The 20,145-nt window shown below is 34.3% G+C and overlaps 1 protein-coding gene across 4 annotated transcripts; it reads right to left on the reverse strand.

Moving 5' to 3' along the window:
• Positions 1-4,666: 4,666 nt before the first annotated feature.
• On the reverse strand, positions 4,667-8,421 carry LOC110872571 (UDP-glucuronic acid decarboxylase 3). Of its 4 annotated transcripts, none has more exons than XM_022121384.1 (13): positions 8,270-8,421; positions 7,628-7,744; positions 7,326-7,412; positions 7,129-7,216; positions 6,944-7,035; positions 6,791-6,855; positions 6,627-6,715; positions 6,466-6,543; positions 6,283-6,376; positions 6,133-6,199; positions 5,988-6,051; positions 5,208-5,248; positions 4,667-5,106 (listed from the first exon to the last, which is right to left on the reverse strand). In XM_022121384.1, exons 2-13 carry the CDS (start codon positions 7,715-7,717, stop codon positions 4,921-4,923), a joined length of 1,041 nt encoding a protein of 346 aa, XP_021977076.1. In that variant the 5' UTR covers positions 7,718-7,744; positions 8,270-8,421; the 3' UTR covers positions 4,667-4,920. The 4 variants fall into 4 exon arrangements, with proteins under 4 accessions (XP_021977076.1, XP_035832517.1, XP_021977077.1 ...); XM_035976624.1 differs by having other exon boundaries at positions 7,628-7,771; positions 8,270-8,367; XM_022121385.2 differs by lacking the exon at positions 8,270-8,421 and adding an exon at positions 7,959-8,037.
• Between the last annotated feature and the right edge of the window lie 11,724 nt (positions 8,422-20,145).

Consider the following 20,145-nt stretch of genomic DNA (forward strand, 5'->3'; position numbering starts at 1 on the left):
CAACATAACTGATCCAAAAATAACTGTCCATGAGATTGTTTAGGGATTTGAACGAATTTTGTAATTTCCTGCAAGATACAATACGATTGTGTTATACGTATCTTTCAATCATCATTAATTATAAATACATAAAGGATTATCAAATCGATATCCCCATTCCAGTTGTTTAACGTCTGCGCCTTTTTTCGATTCTGGTGTTTTATATCAATTTCAATGGAGTCCAGCGATGCAGGTTAATGTGTATCATAGTGTTTTATTCTGGTGTTCTATTAAGTTGTATGGTGTTATATTCATAGAAGGTTGCTGGGGATTCCAGATAAAACACCATGACTTGAATCATGGCGTGGTGTTTTATCTGGTGACATTGTTCATGGCATAGTGTTTTAAACATCTGGAGACAAAACACCACGCCATGAACAATGTCTCCAGATAAAACACCACGGCATGAATAATGTCTCCAGATAAAACACCACACCATGAACAATGTCTCCAGATAAAACACCACGCTATGAACAATGTCTCCAGATAAAACACCACGCCATGAATAATGTCTCCTGATAAAACACCATGACTTGAATCATAGATGTTTAAAACACCACACTATGAACAAGGTCTCCTGATAAAACACCATGACTTGAATCCTAGTCTTGGTGTTTTAAAATCTGGGAATGTTTTGTATTTATAAAACACTACGCCATGAACAATGTCTCCAGATAAAACACCACGCCATCAACAATGTCTCCAGATAAAACACCATGACTTGAATCTGCGATTACGTTTTAAAAATCTGGGAATGTTTTAAAGTATGAAGAAATTCGCTGATTTTTTTTGGAGATTGATGGCGGTTACATATAATTCGCTGATCTTTAGGAGTTTGATGGGTGGTTTTGAAACGGTTACCATATTTGAAATGTTGGAAAAGTCACTATTGCACTTCAATTTTTACATAAGGTCCTTCTAATTAAAACACAATTACATTTTATTCCCTATTGATCTCAACCATTAGATCAAATATCCAATGGTTTAAAACACTTCTTACCCTTCTTACATTTTAGACACTTTTTACCATATCCCTACCCTCTATATAATAAAGCAATGTTGGGTAATCATATGTGTCAAAATTCTAGCTTCCCAACTTACACCAATCCTATGTGTAATTTTAATAGCATTTTCATTTTTAATTTTATTCCCTGGAGTTTTAGCCAACTGGCACTCTGACCCCTCCCAGGGAAATTTCGCACTCTTACCCCTCAACTTATGTAAAGGCTTGCAAAATGACCCTCTGCTGTCAACTTCTGTTTAAAGTCAACATACTTCAGTAACGGTCAAAGGGTATATAGGTCATTTCCACTCTACTTTTGTATCTTACACAAGACACCACCCTATACATGTGAGACTCCTAGCACTCTTACCCCCCCCCCACCTTCCCACACCTTATAATCTCCTCCACATCCTGTTTCTTCTTCTCCGATCAACTGCTTTGTTTACTCCGGCGATCTTTACAGCTCCGTTCTCCGACGATCTTCACAGCTCCGACGAAACGCCGCTAGTATGTTGGCTCATCCGATACCTGATCCGCCACACGTCAGGTACAATCGTCCATTGTTAGTTAATCAGGGTTCGACATTAGATATTACAGATTGGGTATAACCCCATTAGGGTCGGATTTGTGTCAGTGTTAGTTAATCTCATGTTATAAACAGGGTTAGGGTCGGATTTGTGTCAGTGTTAGCTAATCTCATGTTATAAACAGGGTATCAAGCTCATCACTGTTAATTTTGTGTTGTCTGGTGTTTTTTTACAGTTGACCTGATGATGAGCCTATCAAGCTCATCACTGGTGGTCTCCATGTTTGGTAGGCCTGTCCTCAACTTCCATTATCCACCGGGGAGTTGAGCTGATGTTAACTTAGTAGTTATGTAGGTTTTGTGTAATATGTAGGTTAACTTAACTTAAAGTAGATGTTAATGATGATGACTGATGATGATGTTTGATCAGCAGCAGCAGTGTTATCTAACACTCTTAATGATGTTAATGATGGTGATGATTAACATGCATTACAGTCTACTTGTTTGTATGAGTGTTAAATGATGATGATTGATGACCAGTTAGATGTGCATTTGCATTTGCAGCAGGATTTGAATGTTAATGATGATTATGAGTGTTAATGATGATGATTGATGATCAGTAAGATGTGCATTTGCATTCGCAGCAGATTATGAGTGTTAATGATGATTGATGATGATCAGTTAGATGATTGATGACTGATGATGATGATGATCATTTGCATTTGCAGCAGTTAGGTTGATGATGATGATGATCATCATCATGTTAGATTGATGATGATGATGATCATTTGCATTTGCAGCAGCTAGGTTTTATGTTGTTTGTTTATGTTCATTTGCAGCGGTTAGATGATGATGTTAGATAACACTGCACTGCAGTTAGGTTTGGTTTGTTTGTTTATGTGCATTTGCAGCAGTTACATGATCATGTTAGATAACGACCAGTGATGATGAGTGTTAACATAAAATGACCATGTGCATTTGCAACCATTTTGTCATCTACATTTGCAGCAGATTCAATTTGAGCAGGTTAGATTCAATTTGAGCATGTTTGAGCAGGTTAAATGACCAAAGTCCATTTGAGCATGTTTGCAGCAGGTTAGGCATTTAGTTTGAGCATATTTGCAGCAGGTTAGGCATTTAGTTTGTTTATGTGCATTATCAGATTCAATTACCAGGTTTTACACTTAGTTTGTGCATCATTTGACTTTGGTTGGTCAAACCTTTTTGGCGGGAAGGGTTTTGTTTACTGCAGGGGGTAAGGAAGCAATGAAATACTTAAAACGGAGGGTAATACTGTTTCTTACAACAAAGTATAAGGGGCAATTAGAAAGGACAATTTAGTCATTTAACACTGGGGGGTAATACATTTGCTTAGAACAAACGATAGGGGGTAATATGAAAGGGTAACATAGTCATTTTACATTCCATTTAACAGATCTGTTAACTTATTTGATAGCAGGGGGTCATTTTGCAGGCCTTTACATAAGTTGAGGGGTAATAGTGCGAAATTTCCCTGGGAGGGGGTCAGAGTGTCAATTGGCTAAAACTCCAGGGGGTAAAATTGCAGTTTACTTGGTAAAAACCCTAAAGTCAAAAATTTCGGAAACCCCACCTCCTCTTTGTAACATCTCTTTCTACTGTACACACAAAATGTCAAAACCCTACACACCCCCATACCCATCTTTCCCTTTCCTCTTCCCATACTTCTTCGTTCCCTCTACTTCTTCTCTTTTCAATTCTATTTCAAGCTATGGTTCAAAACAACCATTTTGTACGTTACGTTCCCTCGGAAACATAAATCTTACAGATCCGTATTTGCATAAAACTACAAAACATATTCAAGAAACACAAATTCTACGGTGGTGCTCGATTTCTAAACCTAATTTGACGATATACAAAAGCATTCACATGGATCGATCTTTGAAATTAGCTTCCTTTTCTGCACATTGAGTCTCGGTTGAAATCTATAAAGGCATACCAGATCCCTTTGACTCTCCATTGTCAATCTGGTTGTATTTTCTATAGTTTATGAACTGAATTTGTGAAGTGTATGTGCAGGGTGTTGCTTTTTGAAGGAAGTCTTGCTATAGTTTGAAGAAATCAGATTCTTGAATTTGGAAGATTTAATGTACACTTTTCGTATTCACTACTATTGTTTGAAATTACTAATGTTTTTTCACTATGGTGTAATCATGTATAGAACAATGATTAATAGATCATATTTAGGTTATTAACACTAGCTTGATTGTTAGCAACAAATATTTAAGATATTCGATATAAACAAAAGGTCTAACACCTAATCAACTGAATATTTAAGATATTCGATATAAACGAGAACGCGTATTACAGAGCAGTTCCATATAATTACATCAGCAAGCCACTACCGAGTTTGGGGGGGGGGGGGTTACCGTGTCGCGTAGACGTTGTCCCCTATCTATGTCACAACACGCGTTACAAGGCTAGGTCGGCAAACATACGTATTTTACTTACGAGGCTAGTGTTTGACCTATTTAGATATTGTTTTGAAATTTGAAAATGTAGCCGTTTTTTTTGGAAAATACAACTGTTTGTAATGTAATTTTAAAACACTAAAATTTAGTAACTATAAATCTAAAATCTATAGATATTTTAGTAAAAATAGAATATAATATAGTTTAAATTTTTTAAAGCTAAATAACATAAAACAAGATAAAACAACCGCAAACAAAAGAATAGCAATAATACACTTAAAAACATTAATAAAACAATAATACACCTAAGAAAACATAGGTGTAGGTGTAACACGTGGTCAACGTGTAAAAGAAATAGAACATGAAACTTTTGAGTTCTAGTAGGAATTATTATTTGTTACCATATAGTGTTTTATTAGGTATATTGATGAAACATATTAACTTGGTGGAAATGAACATAGAGAAATCCATGACATGCCAAATAATGTATACTTATCTATATCAAAAGTTATATTTTTCAAATGCTCATATTACAAGCATAATGATGTTATCCTTCCATATGACAGTAGAAAGTTCTCAAAACTGAAATGAGCAAGTCACAAGAATGATAAATTGAGAGACTCTTTCATATATTTTCATAAAAAGAAGTTAAAGAAATTAAACTTTATATATGTGTTGAACAAACACTTAGGGAAGCGATGGTGTTACATATAGTAAAAGATAATGACTCCCAATATGCTAAAGCAAACCGTCATAACAATATCGTTCTCAACATATAACCTCATCTGATCTGATGATAACACACCATAACTGAACATAACATTCATTAATAATTTCCCACAAAAGAAACCAACAACCAAAATTAGGAACAAGGATGGAGGGCGTTGTTTGTATGAGCACACTCATGCATTCCTCGGTATTCCAAGCCTCTTGCGGAAGTCCTCTTCCATACGCGGAAGCCCATCGCGCAATTTGATTGTCGGCTCCCAATCAAGCACCTCCTTTGCCTTGGTTATCACCGGCTTTCTTTGACGAGGATCATCAGGTGTGTTTTCCACATGTATGATTTTCACTTCCGGGTTTATCAGCTGCCACATTTCATTTTCATACTCGTATTATTATTTAAACACCTAATTCAAGGGCATTTTCGACATTTCACAATAATAATTAAAGAACATTCAGAACTAACCTCTTTCACATTCTCTGCAAGTTCAAGCATGGTGAATTCACCTGAGTAAAGATTAAAAAAAAAAAAAAAAAAAAACAAGAGTTAGTCATCCAATACAACTTTACTAAAAAAGCAATATAAATTCTATATTTTGTCAATATCAACCAACTTTGGTATCAACCAACTTTGCCCTCTCAACTTTGATAATGACATATTTAGCCCTTCAACTTTAGTAATGACATTATTAGCCCCTCAACTTTAATAATGATATGTTTAGCACCTCAACTTTTGTCAACATCAACCAACTTTGGTCCCTCAACTTTGGTAATGACATATTTGGCCCCTCAGCTTTGTTAATGACATACTTAGCCTCTCAACTTTAATAATGACATGTTTAGCCCCTCGACTTTAATAATGGCGTGTTTAGCCCCTCAACTTTAGTAATGACATGTTTAGCCCCTCAACTTTGTTAATGACATACTTAGCCTCTCAACTTTAATAATGACATGTTTAGCCCCTCAACTTTAATAATGGCGTGTTTAGCCCCTCAACTTTAATAATGACATGTTTAGCCCCTCAACTTTAATAATGATATGCTTAGCCCCTCAACTTTTGTCAACATCAACCAACTTTGGCCCCTCAACTTTAATAAGGTTTCCTTTTTTTAATTTACATTATTTATGGTTTACCCTTACACTATATCATAGTTACTATTTTTATCTACGTTTCGAACCCACTACGGAGCTCAGGTGGTAACCCACTAGTTGACATAAAAAAACATATGCATATACCAATGCTGACCTGGATTTCCAAGGTTGATTGGGCCCGTATTGTTTCCTTCCATAAGCCGAATAAGGCCATCAACCTGATAAACAAGAAACGCACGCACTAACTAAATAACTGAAGGTAGCCAACGTACATGATATTTTAACAATTTTAGCTTTACCATGTCAGAGACATAACAAAAGCTTCGAGTCTGAGTTCCAGGAGATTGAACAGTTAAAGGTTCATTCCTGCATTAGACCCGTCCGTCATAAGTAACTAATTATAAACATAAATTATTTTCAATGATTACACAACAAGCAGTGTTATATACCGAATAGCTTGAGCTATGAAATTGCTGACAACACGACCATCATCAATGTTCATTCTAGGTCCATATGTATTGAAGATCCTAGCAATCCGAATTTCTGTTAAAGAAAACACGATTAGCTAAATAATAATTTTAAACATTGAACGTATCATATGTTTTGTGTATAACAAGGAAGACGCGATTCACCTATTCCGTGCTGCCTGTGATAATCAAACATCAATGTCTCAGCTACTCGTTTTCCTTCATCGTAACAACTCCTAACTCCTGCAATTCACATAAATGCTATTTTGTAAATACTCTACTTATAATAATAATAATTAAAGAAATAAGTGGTCATAGAGAAATACCAATAGGGTTGACATTTCCCCAGTAGCTCTCGTCTTGAGGATGCACAAGAGGGTCTCCATAAACCTCTGAAGTTGAAGTCAACAGGATTCTGTAGGTAAATGAACATCAGTTAATTAATTCAGAATATTGCAGCAAAATAAATCACAAAGGTTCAATTTTAAACCTTGCTCCAACTCGCTTGGCAAGTCCCAACATGTTCAATGTTCCGATCACATTTGTCTTGATTGTCTGTTTGGTATCAACACATATAATGATGAAGATGAACAACAGAAGTAAATAAGTAATACAGTAGTAACCGAGCTTGGGTCATGATTACCTTGACAGGGTTATATTTGTAGAAAATTGGGGAAGCAGGACAAGCAAGATGGTAGATTTGATCCACCTCAACCAACAATGGCTCTGTGACATCTGATCCCAAAGAAAACAAAATGATATATTACTACACAATACACCTCTTATGCGTGTAGTGATATAATGAATGGTTGTATAAATACCACATACCATGACGAATAAGTTCAAATCTTGGGTGACCAATCCATTGTCTCAGATTGTCTTTTGATCCTGTGAAAAAATTATCTACAACCACCACCTAAGAAAAACAACAAGATGCCTTAAAACACAGATACAATGTCATAATGAGGATCTCTTGATCTCAAATGCATCCTTCAAATGACAAAATTAAACAAACAAACGTGTACCTCGTTCTTTTCGTTTTCCATCAATCTGTCTACTAGGTGAGAGCCAATGAAACCAGCTCCTCCAGTAACCAGTATCCTCATATTCGCCTATAAACGTTACACAAGATCTCTCTTAGAACCAAAAAGACATATACATCACAAAAAACAGCATGATTTCCCTCGAATTCGCATATACATCACAACAAGAGAGTAACTTTTCTTTCCAATATATAATCCATCCAACTTATAACCAAATTGTATAGTAAAATGTGAACAAAATAGCAAAACTCATCCTCAATTTTCAAGTAACTTCAACAGCATACCTGAAAAAACTTCGCAGTACGTAAAGGCGACGGATTCGGAGGCGGTCTGGTAGTAGCACCATTTGCTCCACTTGTACCTTGAGCAGCCATATTCTCCTGATCACTTCTTCACAATATCTAACAAATTCAAAAAAAAAAAAAAATCTAACAAATTCAGAAAAAAAAAATGCAGTTCAAAAAAAAAAAAAAAAAAAAAAAAAAAAAAAAAAAAAAAAAAACAAATCAGAAACTACTAACACATTCCATTCCAATTACATCAAAACAGAACACATCTACACAATTTCAACAAAAATATACTAACTTAAAAGATCAAATCTCCGATTGAAATTACCTAATTACTTCTTCAATCCGTACTAAAACCCTAACAGAATGATGAATTCCAAAACACTACAAACTTGCAATTAAATAGCCGATCAAACACGTCATATCAACATTATTATTAAATTCGCCACCAAACAAATAATAAGTCTTCAAAAACACTCAAGCTAACAGATCAATAAAGCTAAATTGTAACTAACAGTTGAAGCATCAATCGCACCAAACATTTCACAGATCTGAATCTAATCAATCATTATTATAACCAAAAATAACAAAATTGAAGTACAAATTCATGTAAAAAAGCTAAAAAATAGTAAAATTTACCGAGGATTTTACAGAATTATGCCGATTTTCTTCTAAAATCGTTATATGTTGGTCTGCTATATATATACACATGCATTTGTTCAAATGTAGATCGGATGGAGAGAGTAATAGGGTGCGTGACGGTCCATGGTAACGGTTAAAGGAGAGACGTTGATTATTTGGCCCACTGGTTTAAGACACGCGATCGGGCTGAATGTGAATTAAGTAAGTAATTTATCTGCCACGTCAGCAAATTATGTATTTTCTCAACGATCGTGAAATTGAAAAATCGTGAAGGAGTCATCAAGTACACGCGGCTAATGTGAGAATTACGTGGAAGTCATATCTTCTTATCGTTTTTCGATTTTTGTGGTTTAGTACTATGATCTTTGTTGAAGGTAAGATGATTAGTTTAACTACGATACGGGTACACCGGGAACTAAATTTAATAGCGATATACGTAGACCCCTCACCAACAAGACAAAAAAAGAAAGAAAAGAGGCCCGCAACATCCAGTGGTGGACCTAGGGTTTTTTTCCTGGGGGTGCGGAAATTTTTCAAAGATTTTAGACCTCTAGCTATATAAAAAAAATTGGTTCATAGCGGGTCGAATCAGATCGGATCGGGTCCATTTCAATTTTCAAACAATTAAACCTTAGTTCCTAACTTCGTATCACATTAACATTAACAATCAGATCGAGTCGGGTCCATTTGAATTTCAAGCCCTAGTAATTGTTATTTACCAACCAACAATCATATAATCAACAAAACCACCCAACTAAAGACTAGAACAACTCAAAAATACATAAAAACATATAAAATTTTAAACCTTTTTAACAAATATATATATATATATATATATATATACACATCTGTTTCTATTGAAAAATCCCAATAAAACATCAAAACAAATCGAATTACCTATTTAAGTTCAATTTTTGAATTTCATCTTTTCAAACCCTATACTAAAATCATATAATCAATAAGAAATTAAGAAACAACAAACCCATACTATAAAGACTAGAACAACCCCAAATTAACTCAAAACACATAAAAGTTTAAACTTTTTTAACCCATCCTAAAATCCTATTATCTCATGACTCTTGAACAAAATCGCATAACATCAAAGTAAAAAAAACAAAACAAAACTTGTACCTGTCAGGGGTGCCTTGAATTAACCAGTTTGCAGCCGGAGCTTTGTAGTTGCCGGCCGGAATTATGCTGGTAAGGCAGAGGGAGGGCGGGAGTCGCTGGCAAGTGGCAGCGATTTGAGTTTTTTTTTATTATGTGGACTGATTTTGTTTAACAAAACTAGTAGTTGGGTTGGGCTTGAATGGGTTTTAAGTTATTGAGGTTGATGGATTGAATTTAAGTTTTATTAAAGAGGTTAGTGGGCTAACTTTTTTACATAATTTGATCCGGTTACAATCCGTGTTCACAATTTTTTTATATAAATTCCTAACATTTTTTTAAAAGGGGTGCGGACGAAAACATCTAAGGGGTGCAGTTGGAATTTTCCAACGGGTGCGGCCGGAATTTTTCAAGGGGTGCGGACGAAAATTTCCAAGGGGTGCGTTCGGGATTTTTCGCGAAAAATACCACTAAAATTTTATTTTTCAAGGGGTGCGGCCGCCCACCCCATAAGGTGAGTCCGCCACTGGCAACATCATCAAACGATAGCAAAACGGCTTTGACCGAGAAGCTCGCGCAATATACTCTTATGAAAGAAGAAAAAAAAGCACAGGTGATACAGTTGACGAATATATAAAAGAAACGCGAGGAAGACACCATAGCGTTAGTGGCGGAACAACGCGAGGCGGTGAAACAAATTTTATATGATCGGGATTTGGAGACATTACTAAGCCACACGACCATGCTTCACCCGAGATGTTGCCATTTATTCTAGCGCGAAAACGGGATATCGCAAGAAAATATAATTGGCCATGAAACTTCTAAATTTTAGGTTTATTATTTTATGGTTTAATTTTCTAGTTTTTAAATATGTAATGTGTTTTTTTAATTGAAAGTACTTTTATTTAGTTTAATATATGTTTTATTTATTTATTCATAATTTATAATTTCTAGAAATAAAAAATATATAACTCAAACACCCTGATAGTGTTTGAATCATTGCCAGTGTTTGAGTAAAAAATAGGGAGTGAAGGGGGGAGTTGACATGCCATGAAATTATTCACTGGACAATGACTCAAACACCCTAAACTGTTTAAATCATACCCTCCACCCTTAGGATATTTTATGGGTAGATAGTCAAGGGAAAAGTAAGATAATAAATTTGTATTCACTAGATTGTTTTTTTACGGTAAGATTTTATAATTATAGAATAGAGACATCATATGCTTTAAAAGTCTACAAAAATAGACTCACACCTCCATTACAACTTTTATTTAATTATATCTCTAATATTAAAGTCCGTCCATCTATCCCACATCAAGCCGCTTAGCTTTGATCTGCTTGATAGCCATAAGGAAGAGTCCGCCTTTATTGCTTCCATGACATAGTTGCCAGAACGTAGACAACCTTTGAACTCTCTCTCTCTCTCTCTCGTTCCTTGTCTTCCACACGTGCCATATCGTTGTTTGAAAAACCAAATTAATAACCAACTTCCGTATTTTTGACCCCAATTGGTTCTTTGCTTGATTGGAAGTTTGTTGTCACAGGAAGCTTGACATACTACATAATGCGATGAAATGGTCTATTGTCTCCTCGTGAGTATCGCATCTTGGGCATCATTGATTATTCATCGGAATTTCCCATTTGACCAGCTCATTTTTTACTGAGATCCTTACTAATATTGCCCTCTAAGTAAAACAATTCACCTTTGGTAGTAACCATTTGTTCCGGAACTTCCACTTATCTTCGGCACCAGCGTCTAAGTTCTTTATAATTTGATTTCTAATTGTTGCAACTTAGAATTCGTTGATATTTTCAACTTTCCACTTATAACCATAGTTTCAGAAGAAGTCGCTAGTCACTCTCAGATCAGTCAATTAGAGAGTTGAGAGTGTTTGGCCGAAGAGTACTCTAGGAGTACTTATACAAGATAAATTATAATGAAATTAATTTTTGAAAATATATATATATGTCAAATGGTAAAGGTTTGTCTACAAATAGTTAAATTCCTAAGAAAGCAAACAAGCCGCAAAATTAGACATGTGACAAGCATTAAAATTAAGTGTGGGATATAAGAGTAAAGTAGATAATTATTCAATTATGATAAAAACACCATATTCCTGCAAAATAAAACATTATATACATTCGACTAATAAAACACTAGACAATGAACCATTTGTTACCTATCAAATAATATACCATGTACTTGCTATAGATAAAACACAATTGATCAATAGACAGAACAAAAACATCATGCGCTTAAAACACGCAGTTGAAACATAATTTTTTTAAACATCAATATAGTAATCGTATAAAGATAAAAAAACGCTCGTTATAATGTATAATTTTAAAAAACAATTACGTATAAAAAAGTTATCGACATTTAAAAAGACGGGGGAAGTTCCATGTGGGTTTCTGAGTTAAGGCACACCAAAATTACATTTATATCCATATATCATTAAATCAAGAGTGAATTACAAGTTTTGTCATTTATCTTTATATCAAATTTCAGACGTTTCCTTTGTCTTTAAAATTGACGAGTTTTGTATTTAATGTTTCAAAATCTTACACGGTTTGTCCTTTAGCCCTAACCCAATTAATTTTTACCGTTAAGTGAAGGGCACATTGGTCATTATACTTATTTATTTTAAAAACCATTTTAATAATTATAATAAAATAAATTATGTACATGTATAAAACAAACACACCCTCCTTCTCTAAAAAACGCACAAACTCCCTTTCTCTCTAGGATGTTACCCTCACCATCATCTGCCACCACCTTCACCACCACCGGCACCACCCCACCCCGACTGTTTTTAATTAAACATATGCACACCATTAATACCTTTCAAGGACAGAAGTTAAGGTTAAGCATCAATCATTTCCTCTTCCTACGGTTTAGGATCCGTCCGAAGCTCCATAGCAATAAACCAATGTTCATAATCACAACCATCGAGCAAAAGTGTCTCTTTTGGCGGGTGGTTGCTCCAGTTCGGTGATGAATCGTTCAGTGGAGGGTAACCCAGCCCGGATGGTTTGAGTTGAACAGGAATTTGTGGACCGAGTTGGGGCGATTGATAGTGGTGATCGAGGAGAGAGAGAGTGTGTGTGAATCAAGAACCAGAAGAGGTGGGTAGTGATTGTGATGAAAGGATGCGAGAAAAGTGAGAGGTTAGGGTTCGTATGGTGGTGAAAATCGCCATCGCAGGAGCTTTTTTTAATGAAAAATGGAAGTTTAGCTTGTTTTGTTCGTCTGGTGGAGAAAATCTTTTGATGACGGTTTGATAAGGCGGTGGAATTGGTGCATTTCGGTGAAGAAGAAAGGTGTACACACACCAATTTGGGATTTTGAGTTAGGGCCAATATTATCAGTTTCTTTTAAAAAGTGCAGTTGGCGTACCTAAATTACCAAATTCAAGGAAACTTGAGGTTCTGTTTGGTAGACCACCATCACTTGTAGTTTGAAAATACCCATCACTTAGAAATCCCCTTTGAGAGGATGGAGTGTTGCAGGTCTTGAAATCGAAAAAGTTGCAGGTCTTGAAATCAAAAAAGTTGACGAAGAAGGAGGGATGGTGGTGATGAAGAGTGGTGGCAGGTTGGTGGTGGTGGGTGAAGGTTGTGTGAGATATATAGCTTTATTAAATAGTTTTATTAAATAAATGGGTAAAAAGACCAATTTGCCCTTTACTTAATGATTAAAATTAACTGGGTTACGCTCAAAGGACATAACGTGTAAGATTTTGAAACATTAAGTACAAAACTCATCTTTAAAGATAAAGGAAACTGCCTGAAATTTGGTATAAAGATAAAGGATAAAACTTGTAATTTACTATTAAATCAATCACTAAAAGTAAAACATAATTTACAAAAAAAATGTCAAAAATCAAATCTCATCCGTCCAATATTACAATCTAGTGGTCCATAAAGATTCTTTGACTTTTTAGAAAAAAAGACCCTTTGTAGTCAAATATCATAATTTACAAATATTTATAACAAAATATGTAAATATCAATATAAATAAAAAATAAATGTTTAAATACTAAAATATTTCAAAAATTGATATTCATTCATTAGTATTATAGATATAGGAATTATGTTTTATTTTTTAAGTCAAACTCGTAGTGAGTTGAATGACTGTATCCGATTCTGGCTGAAGTTGACTGTCTTTGATCGATTCCAAGTAATTAGACTGAGTTGAAGAAAATTGTCTCGACACTGTACCTTGTAGCGATTACTCGACGAGTACTCGAACTATTTTTACAATGTTGCTTATAATAGTTACAATAATTTGTTATATGGTTGTTTACATGTTTGATACAGGTGGTTTTCATTTTCATTTACAAGTAAGATATTTATATTTTTAACAACTAGAATAAAATGACTATGTTTACATAATATGTAATAAAGAAAAAGTTAAATTACCAAAACCACACCCTCTCGTTCTTCTTCATGCCTTACCCCTCTATGACCAAACTATGTTGTCGCTTTCCACTATCATTGACAACCGCCAGCACACCTTTCGCTCCTAAAAAAGATTTGCTCTTCTATTGAGTTTTATAGGATTTTGAATCGATTCATATCCATCATAGGTGGAGAAGTCCAATAGTGTACTCAATTTATAAATTTAGTGAGAACAATTCGATGGTTTGGAAACTCACTGGTTTGGAAACTCACTGGAAAAACAATCACGAGGGACAAAGGACGACAAATAAAGAGAGGCTTGAGGGACGTGCAAATAAGAGGTCGAATCCTTTAAAAGTTTAAAGAGTAAATTACTTTTTGAGTCATTATGTTTAGTGGTTTTAACCACTTGAATCCAAAATCAAAAAGTTTAACGCCCTGAGTCTGTAACGTTCCGCATTTTCACGCTTTCTTATTTTAGCAAGTCGAGTTGTACTTTCCTTATTTAGACGCTTGTACTCTCTTTGTAATCTACTTTCGTTCCGTTTGTAAATCGAGACTATTGATCATAATGAAAATGAAACTATTTTGTGTATTCATATTATTTGCAACTGTTAAACGGTTTCTCATTTGAACAAAATATTATTCATGGATTCTTGATTCTATATTTATCGACACTTGATACTCGTTAAACTCGTTGAAACTATTAAAATGATGAGATTCGGATCCTAAAACTCGAAAGCCTTGTAAAACGAATAAAACATTTAAGGATTTTTATTCGTTATAAATATGGACATTATTCAAACTATTTAAACTAATTAGATTAATTAAATTAATTAATTTCGTTATTTAAAAGTTTATTGTATTAATAAACTAGTTAATCTCGTTAAATATTAAAGTTAGTAAACTAACTTAGTTAGTTTAAACTAAAATATTAGCTTTCTTTTAATATAACTAGATTAACTAATAATACAGGGGTGAGTTATGTAATTTTTGAAAGTATAAAAGTGCAGGTGACCATTGTGTGATATGTTGAGAGTATAAGGGTGTGTTTAAAACAAAAAAATGAAATAAAAAGGATGCAGACGCCGGGTTTCAAACCCGGGTCAACACCCTCAAACACACGCGCCTTAACCAGCTGGGCTGGACCTTCTCATCGAACAAACCAGGCGCCTTTAATTCTTAAACACTCATCCAGACTAACCCAGCTCGCTGCAATGCAATCAAACTCGATTTTAGGCGCGGTTTTGTGGTTTTTTTTAGTTTTAAACACGAATTTGGCATTAAATACACAACCACAACCTACCCTAACATTCTCCTATAAATACCAAGCCATTCCCAAGCTCTAATCACTTTACAAACTCATCCAAATCATCCTCAACTCATCAAAAACGCAGCTACAAATTGGTGTTCGAGCAGATTCATCCTACTTCACAAAAGTGAGCATATCTCACTCGTTTCTTATCCGTTTTACCTCATTCTTTTTCCTATGTGCTTGGATTGACCTTGGCTTCGATTCCATGGGTTTTTCACAGTAAATAAGTCCCTGGAACTCCGGAAAAAAGGCTCCAAAGTTCACTGTTCGTTTTTGTTTTGATTCAAACTTTACTAAACTTGTTCAAACTTGAGTCTAACTCATCTCAAACCTATGTCCTAATGCTTATAACCTCATCTATGGTTAGTTAGGCTTAAAAACAAGGTTGAGTCATGTTAAATCAGAGGATAAAACCTCATAAACTTTCTGTTTTAGTTAGGGTTTTACCCACAAGAAGTGTCCAAGCTTGAAGCTTGATGGAAGTGTGGTTGTTAGACTAGCTTGGGCTATCTTTCACAAAAATCCACTCATTTCTTGATGTTTTCTCATAGATTAGTTGTTGTATTTCATTATTTCTTGTAAGTTCATGACCGTCCTTGTTGTTTATAACGACAAATGTAGTGGTGAACAATAGAGGTACCTAAATGGAAGCTTTGTTCTTCCTACCTCATGTATGAATTCTATGACACTAAGAGGTGCCTAAATGGAGACATTAATCTCCTACCTCATGCTTGAACTATAGGACTTTGTAATCTTTATATTATCTATTTAATTCTATATATATACCTAAGTAACTAAACTTGATGATAACTTAATAGTTACTTGTCAAGAATATGTTACATCATCTATGACCATGCTCTTGTTACGACTCTAATGGACCTTTGAATCCATGAAATCGTACAAACTCTTTTGAGTTTCAATAGTGTCAAGAACAAGTGTTATGTGTACAAGATGATTATTTTCACTTATGCTATTTTCCTTACGTTTTAGACTCCTAATCTATAATCTTCCGATTTCCCCAAACTCACACACCTATGTTTTCCTCGTGTAGAAGGACAAGGTGCTCCAAACTAATCCATCCACCAACATCACTCGCGGGATTTCAAGTAGGAAAGCTTGCAAAACCGTGAGCATACTCAATCCCTTTTACCTTTCTATCACTTTGGGTGCAACATGTATATTATACAAACTACACTTCACTTTGAAACTATTTTAAACGAACTCTATCCATTGTTGAAACATGAAACTATGTGTGATGCTTGTTAATCTCGTATGCCATGTACACTATTTGTGTTGATATATGCTCATTAACTTTGCTAGCCTACCTTAACAATTATAGCGCTATAGGATTAACGCACCGCCCACGATACTTGGGGTATTGTTAAGTTAAAAATGTATGTAAGATTAAATATATTTATTTTATATTTAATATAGTAGCCATTATAATCATTTACATTATATGGATCAAAATAGATAACAATCCTATGAAATAATTAGTTGGTAATTGTTGATGGGCCTAATTACCCTTATTAACTAATTAGGGTTTCCTCCTGGGTGCTTATATAAGGAGACTAATGTAGAGGTTTCAAGGTTAGACAATGAGATAACCTAATTACTCTCATAACATCAATCGACATCCTCTCCATAACCGATTCCCTTGTCGGTTTCTCATCATCACCATCATTAGATTGCACCCTAAGGAAGAACCAGATCAAGCTGACAATCATGTCGAACACTAATGCTGCGACTACATCTGGATTCTCTGTTGGCCTGTACTGAAGCAATCAAAGGTATGTTTTTCATGTTTTCCATTATGTTTAAACAGAACCGATTAACATGTGGTATCAGAGCATATGTTGATTAGTCGGTTCTGTTTTGTATCCGTAAATCTGGAATAAAACTTGAAAACAGTTTTGAAAACCTTAATAAAAATCCGTTTTTGCCATCCGAAATCATCATTACTGATCATTACGGACGATTACTGATGATTACGGATCTAGGTTTCATCATCTCGAATGCATCTCGGATCATTACGGATCATCTTTGATTATTACGGATCATTTCAGATGCATTACGGATGAAAATTCATAAAGAAATTTTTTCTGTTCCGAAATCATGTCCATTATAACTTTTCCGAAATCATAATGTTCAAGAAATTGATTAATAAATTTCCAGATTTCGGATAAAATGATTAAGTTTTGTTTTAGGGTTCATCACATGTTCATAAAAAAAATCGAAAATTCCCTTAGTTTTGGAATGAATTTAGGATTTTGGGTGTTTGTTCCTGTTTGATTTATTTTTATCTAATTAGAATTTTTGAAATATGTTATTTTATTAATGGATAGAATTTTGAAATCAATAGATAAATATAATTAGCAATTAAACAAGAAAGTTAATCCCATAATCCCTGAAATTTCGGATTTAAACCTTATCAATTATTAACTGCCAAAATTAAGGATTTAACAACTTGAGGAACACATCTCGGATGAACGCCTGTTCGTCCATTACGGATCAATATATGAATGATCATTCCGGATGAACATTTCGGATGCACATTTCAGATGAACATTCCGGATGAACATCTGTTCGTCCATCACGGATCAATAACTAACTGATCATTCCGGATGAACATTCCGAATGGACATTCCGGATGAGCATCTGTTTCATCCATTACGGATCATTAACTGCTGATCATTTCGGATCAACTCGGACTAAGCATCACCATTTCGGATAAATCCAAGACATAATTCATCCGAAATCACGCGTCCTGGACACATCCGAAATCATCCGAGATCATCCGAAATCATGAGTGTTCATAAAATTTCAAGACTTATTCGAGATCCTATTACTTTATTAAGCAGTTAATATGAACTAAAATTTAGCTCGGGGCTCCGCCCCGAACCCCGTGCAGGGGGCACGCTGTCCCCCTGCAACCCCAGCGAACTCACCGCGGAGTTCGATCCGCGCTAACAGGTGGTTTGCTACTAAATAATTGGTTTTTGTAATTACTTAGTTAATTAATAAGGATCAAATAATGTTTTACAAAAACCAAAATGGCTTTACTTGAATGAGCTTTTGATGTATCATTTCTGGCCAAAGCTGATTTGATACATCTACTTATCATCCAAGTATTACGAAAGCTATGTTAAGTGTGCATCATAAACATGAATGTCTTAATATCTGGCCAAAGCTGATTTAATTCCTTCATAGATGGCATACTTAACAAGTGCATAACTAAAGTGATTGTCTCAATTTCTGGCCAAAGCTGATTTGTTACAACCACTTTGCACACATGCTTAAATGATTACACTTCTGGCCAAAGCTGATTTGTCTTCGTTTAAGTAGAACTTTAAATAAGTCTATTATTTTGATGTTAGTAATAGACATATCACAACCTCTTCACACAATGATCCTTATATTAATGATCCTTAATTAATTTTTATGATCATTTCGTCTGCCTTATTCTTAATACCCATAATTTTACTCACTATAATTTTCTTCTATAAGTCTATATCTCATCCACTCTAATTCCTAAATCTAATATGTTTTGCTTAAAGTTTCTATAAGAATTAGCTCGTAAATTAAATCCTTGATTATCTCTTAAGACACGATAATCCTATTGCTCTCTTCTGATAAAGCACTACAGAAGAAAAGTAAAGCATGATGATTAGGATAAATCGAACATGATGTCTCTTATGATAATCAAGAATAAGTGCTGTCACTAAAAGTTATTCCAGATTAAGTCTTTCCTAAGACTAACCTATAATTGTGGAATAATCACTAGAACTCCTAAGATGCATGCCTTCATTTAAAATTATAAACTGTAAAGCTAAGTGGTATATGTGAATACATAATAATGTACAATACCATGACCCATAAAGTTAAGGGATTACGCATGGAAATAAGTACATTTTTTCCAGTACATTACATATTAAGATTTTCACTTGTACAATTTGATGCCTTATAAATCAACTATAACACTCAAAAGTACCAAAATATAATGAGTGTGTTGATAAGCAATATATGTACATAGAAATAAATGTTCGAAACTGGAAAATAAGATGTTATTCACCTTACAACCACTAATAGTTTAAAAGAGGATTGTTCTAAGGTCCATAGACAAATTACAAGTGCTAATTCCAACTTTAAGGTTCTTAAAGGGAAAATCTCAATGCATAATTATGTCATTAGACTAGGCATAAGCAACAAGACTATCTATTATTCTAAAGAACAGTTGGATAAATTAATTAGATAGTCATTTACTAATGATATTTAAGTCTGATAATTCTTTAATATTCCTATTAACACATGATTAGTTGACTCTAGTTCTATACGTTTCCTTACCAGAACTCGACAAATAACTAACATGAGAGTTGGTGACAAAACTAATTGTTAAGGCTATAAGAACCATAATAAGCAGTCTTTAACAAAGCTTTTCGATACCTTACATATTCTGAAGATTAATCAGAATACAGTATCATTACTTAGGCTATGTCATGAAGGTTGTGAGGTTTGCATAGTCAACATAAAGTCACACTTGTCTTAAACTCTCATATTATTAGTTCTAAATATCTGGATTGAAACATTATTAAGATAAAACTAGATGATACCTTACATTTTTCACAACTTTTGTCATCATGCAAATGAGAATTTGACAAATAAAAAAATGAGACTTATAAATTTCATCCATTATAACCAAAATTCATGAGAAATCATGACATGGTTAATGAGGATGATTTTTTCATCTAATCTCATTCTAAGTGATTTTAAATCATGACGTTATAGCCCTAAATATTACTTGGCTTAAGGAATAAGTATGGGTCCATCATAAGTCATTCATTGACATTCGTGGAACTTATTCCAAATGGAATATTCAGACATAATTCATTTATCATTTAAAAGACTCTCAACTTGTATCTAAATTTTGTCGCATATGACTCACGGTCTTAGAAGAAATCTATTCATATATATACTTAATAAGATTTCTATTAAATATGTCCCTAAAGTTTCTAATTGTCACACCCCCAATTTACCACCTAGGGAGTGT

This window comes from Helianthus annuus, chromosome 8 (genome assembly GCF_002127325.2).
Source record: "Helianthus annuus cultivar XRQ/B chromosome 8, HanXRQr2.0-SUNRISE, whole genome shotgun sequence".
Classification (NCBI taxonomy): Eukaryota; Viridiplantae; Streptophyta; class Magnoliopsida; order Asterales; family Asteraceae; genus Helianthus; species Helianthus annuus.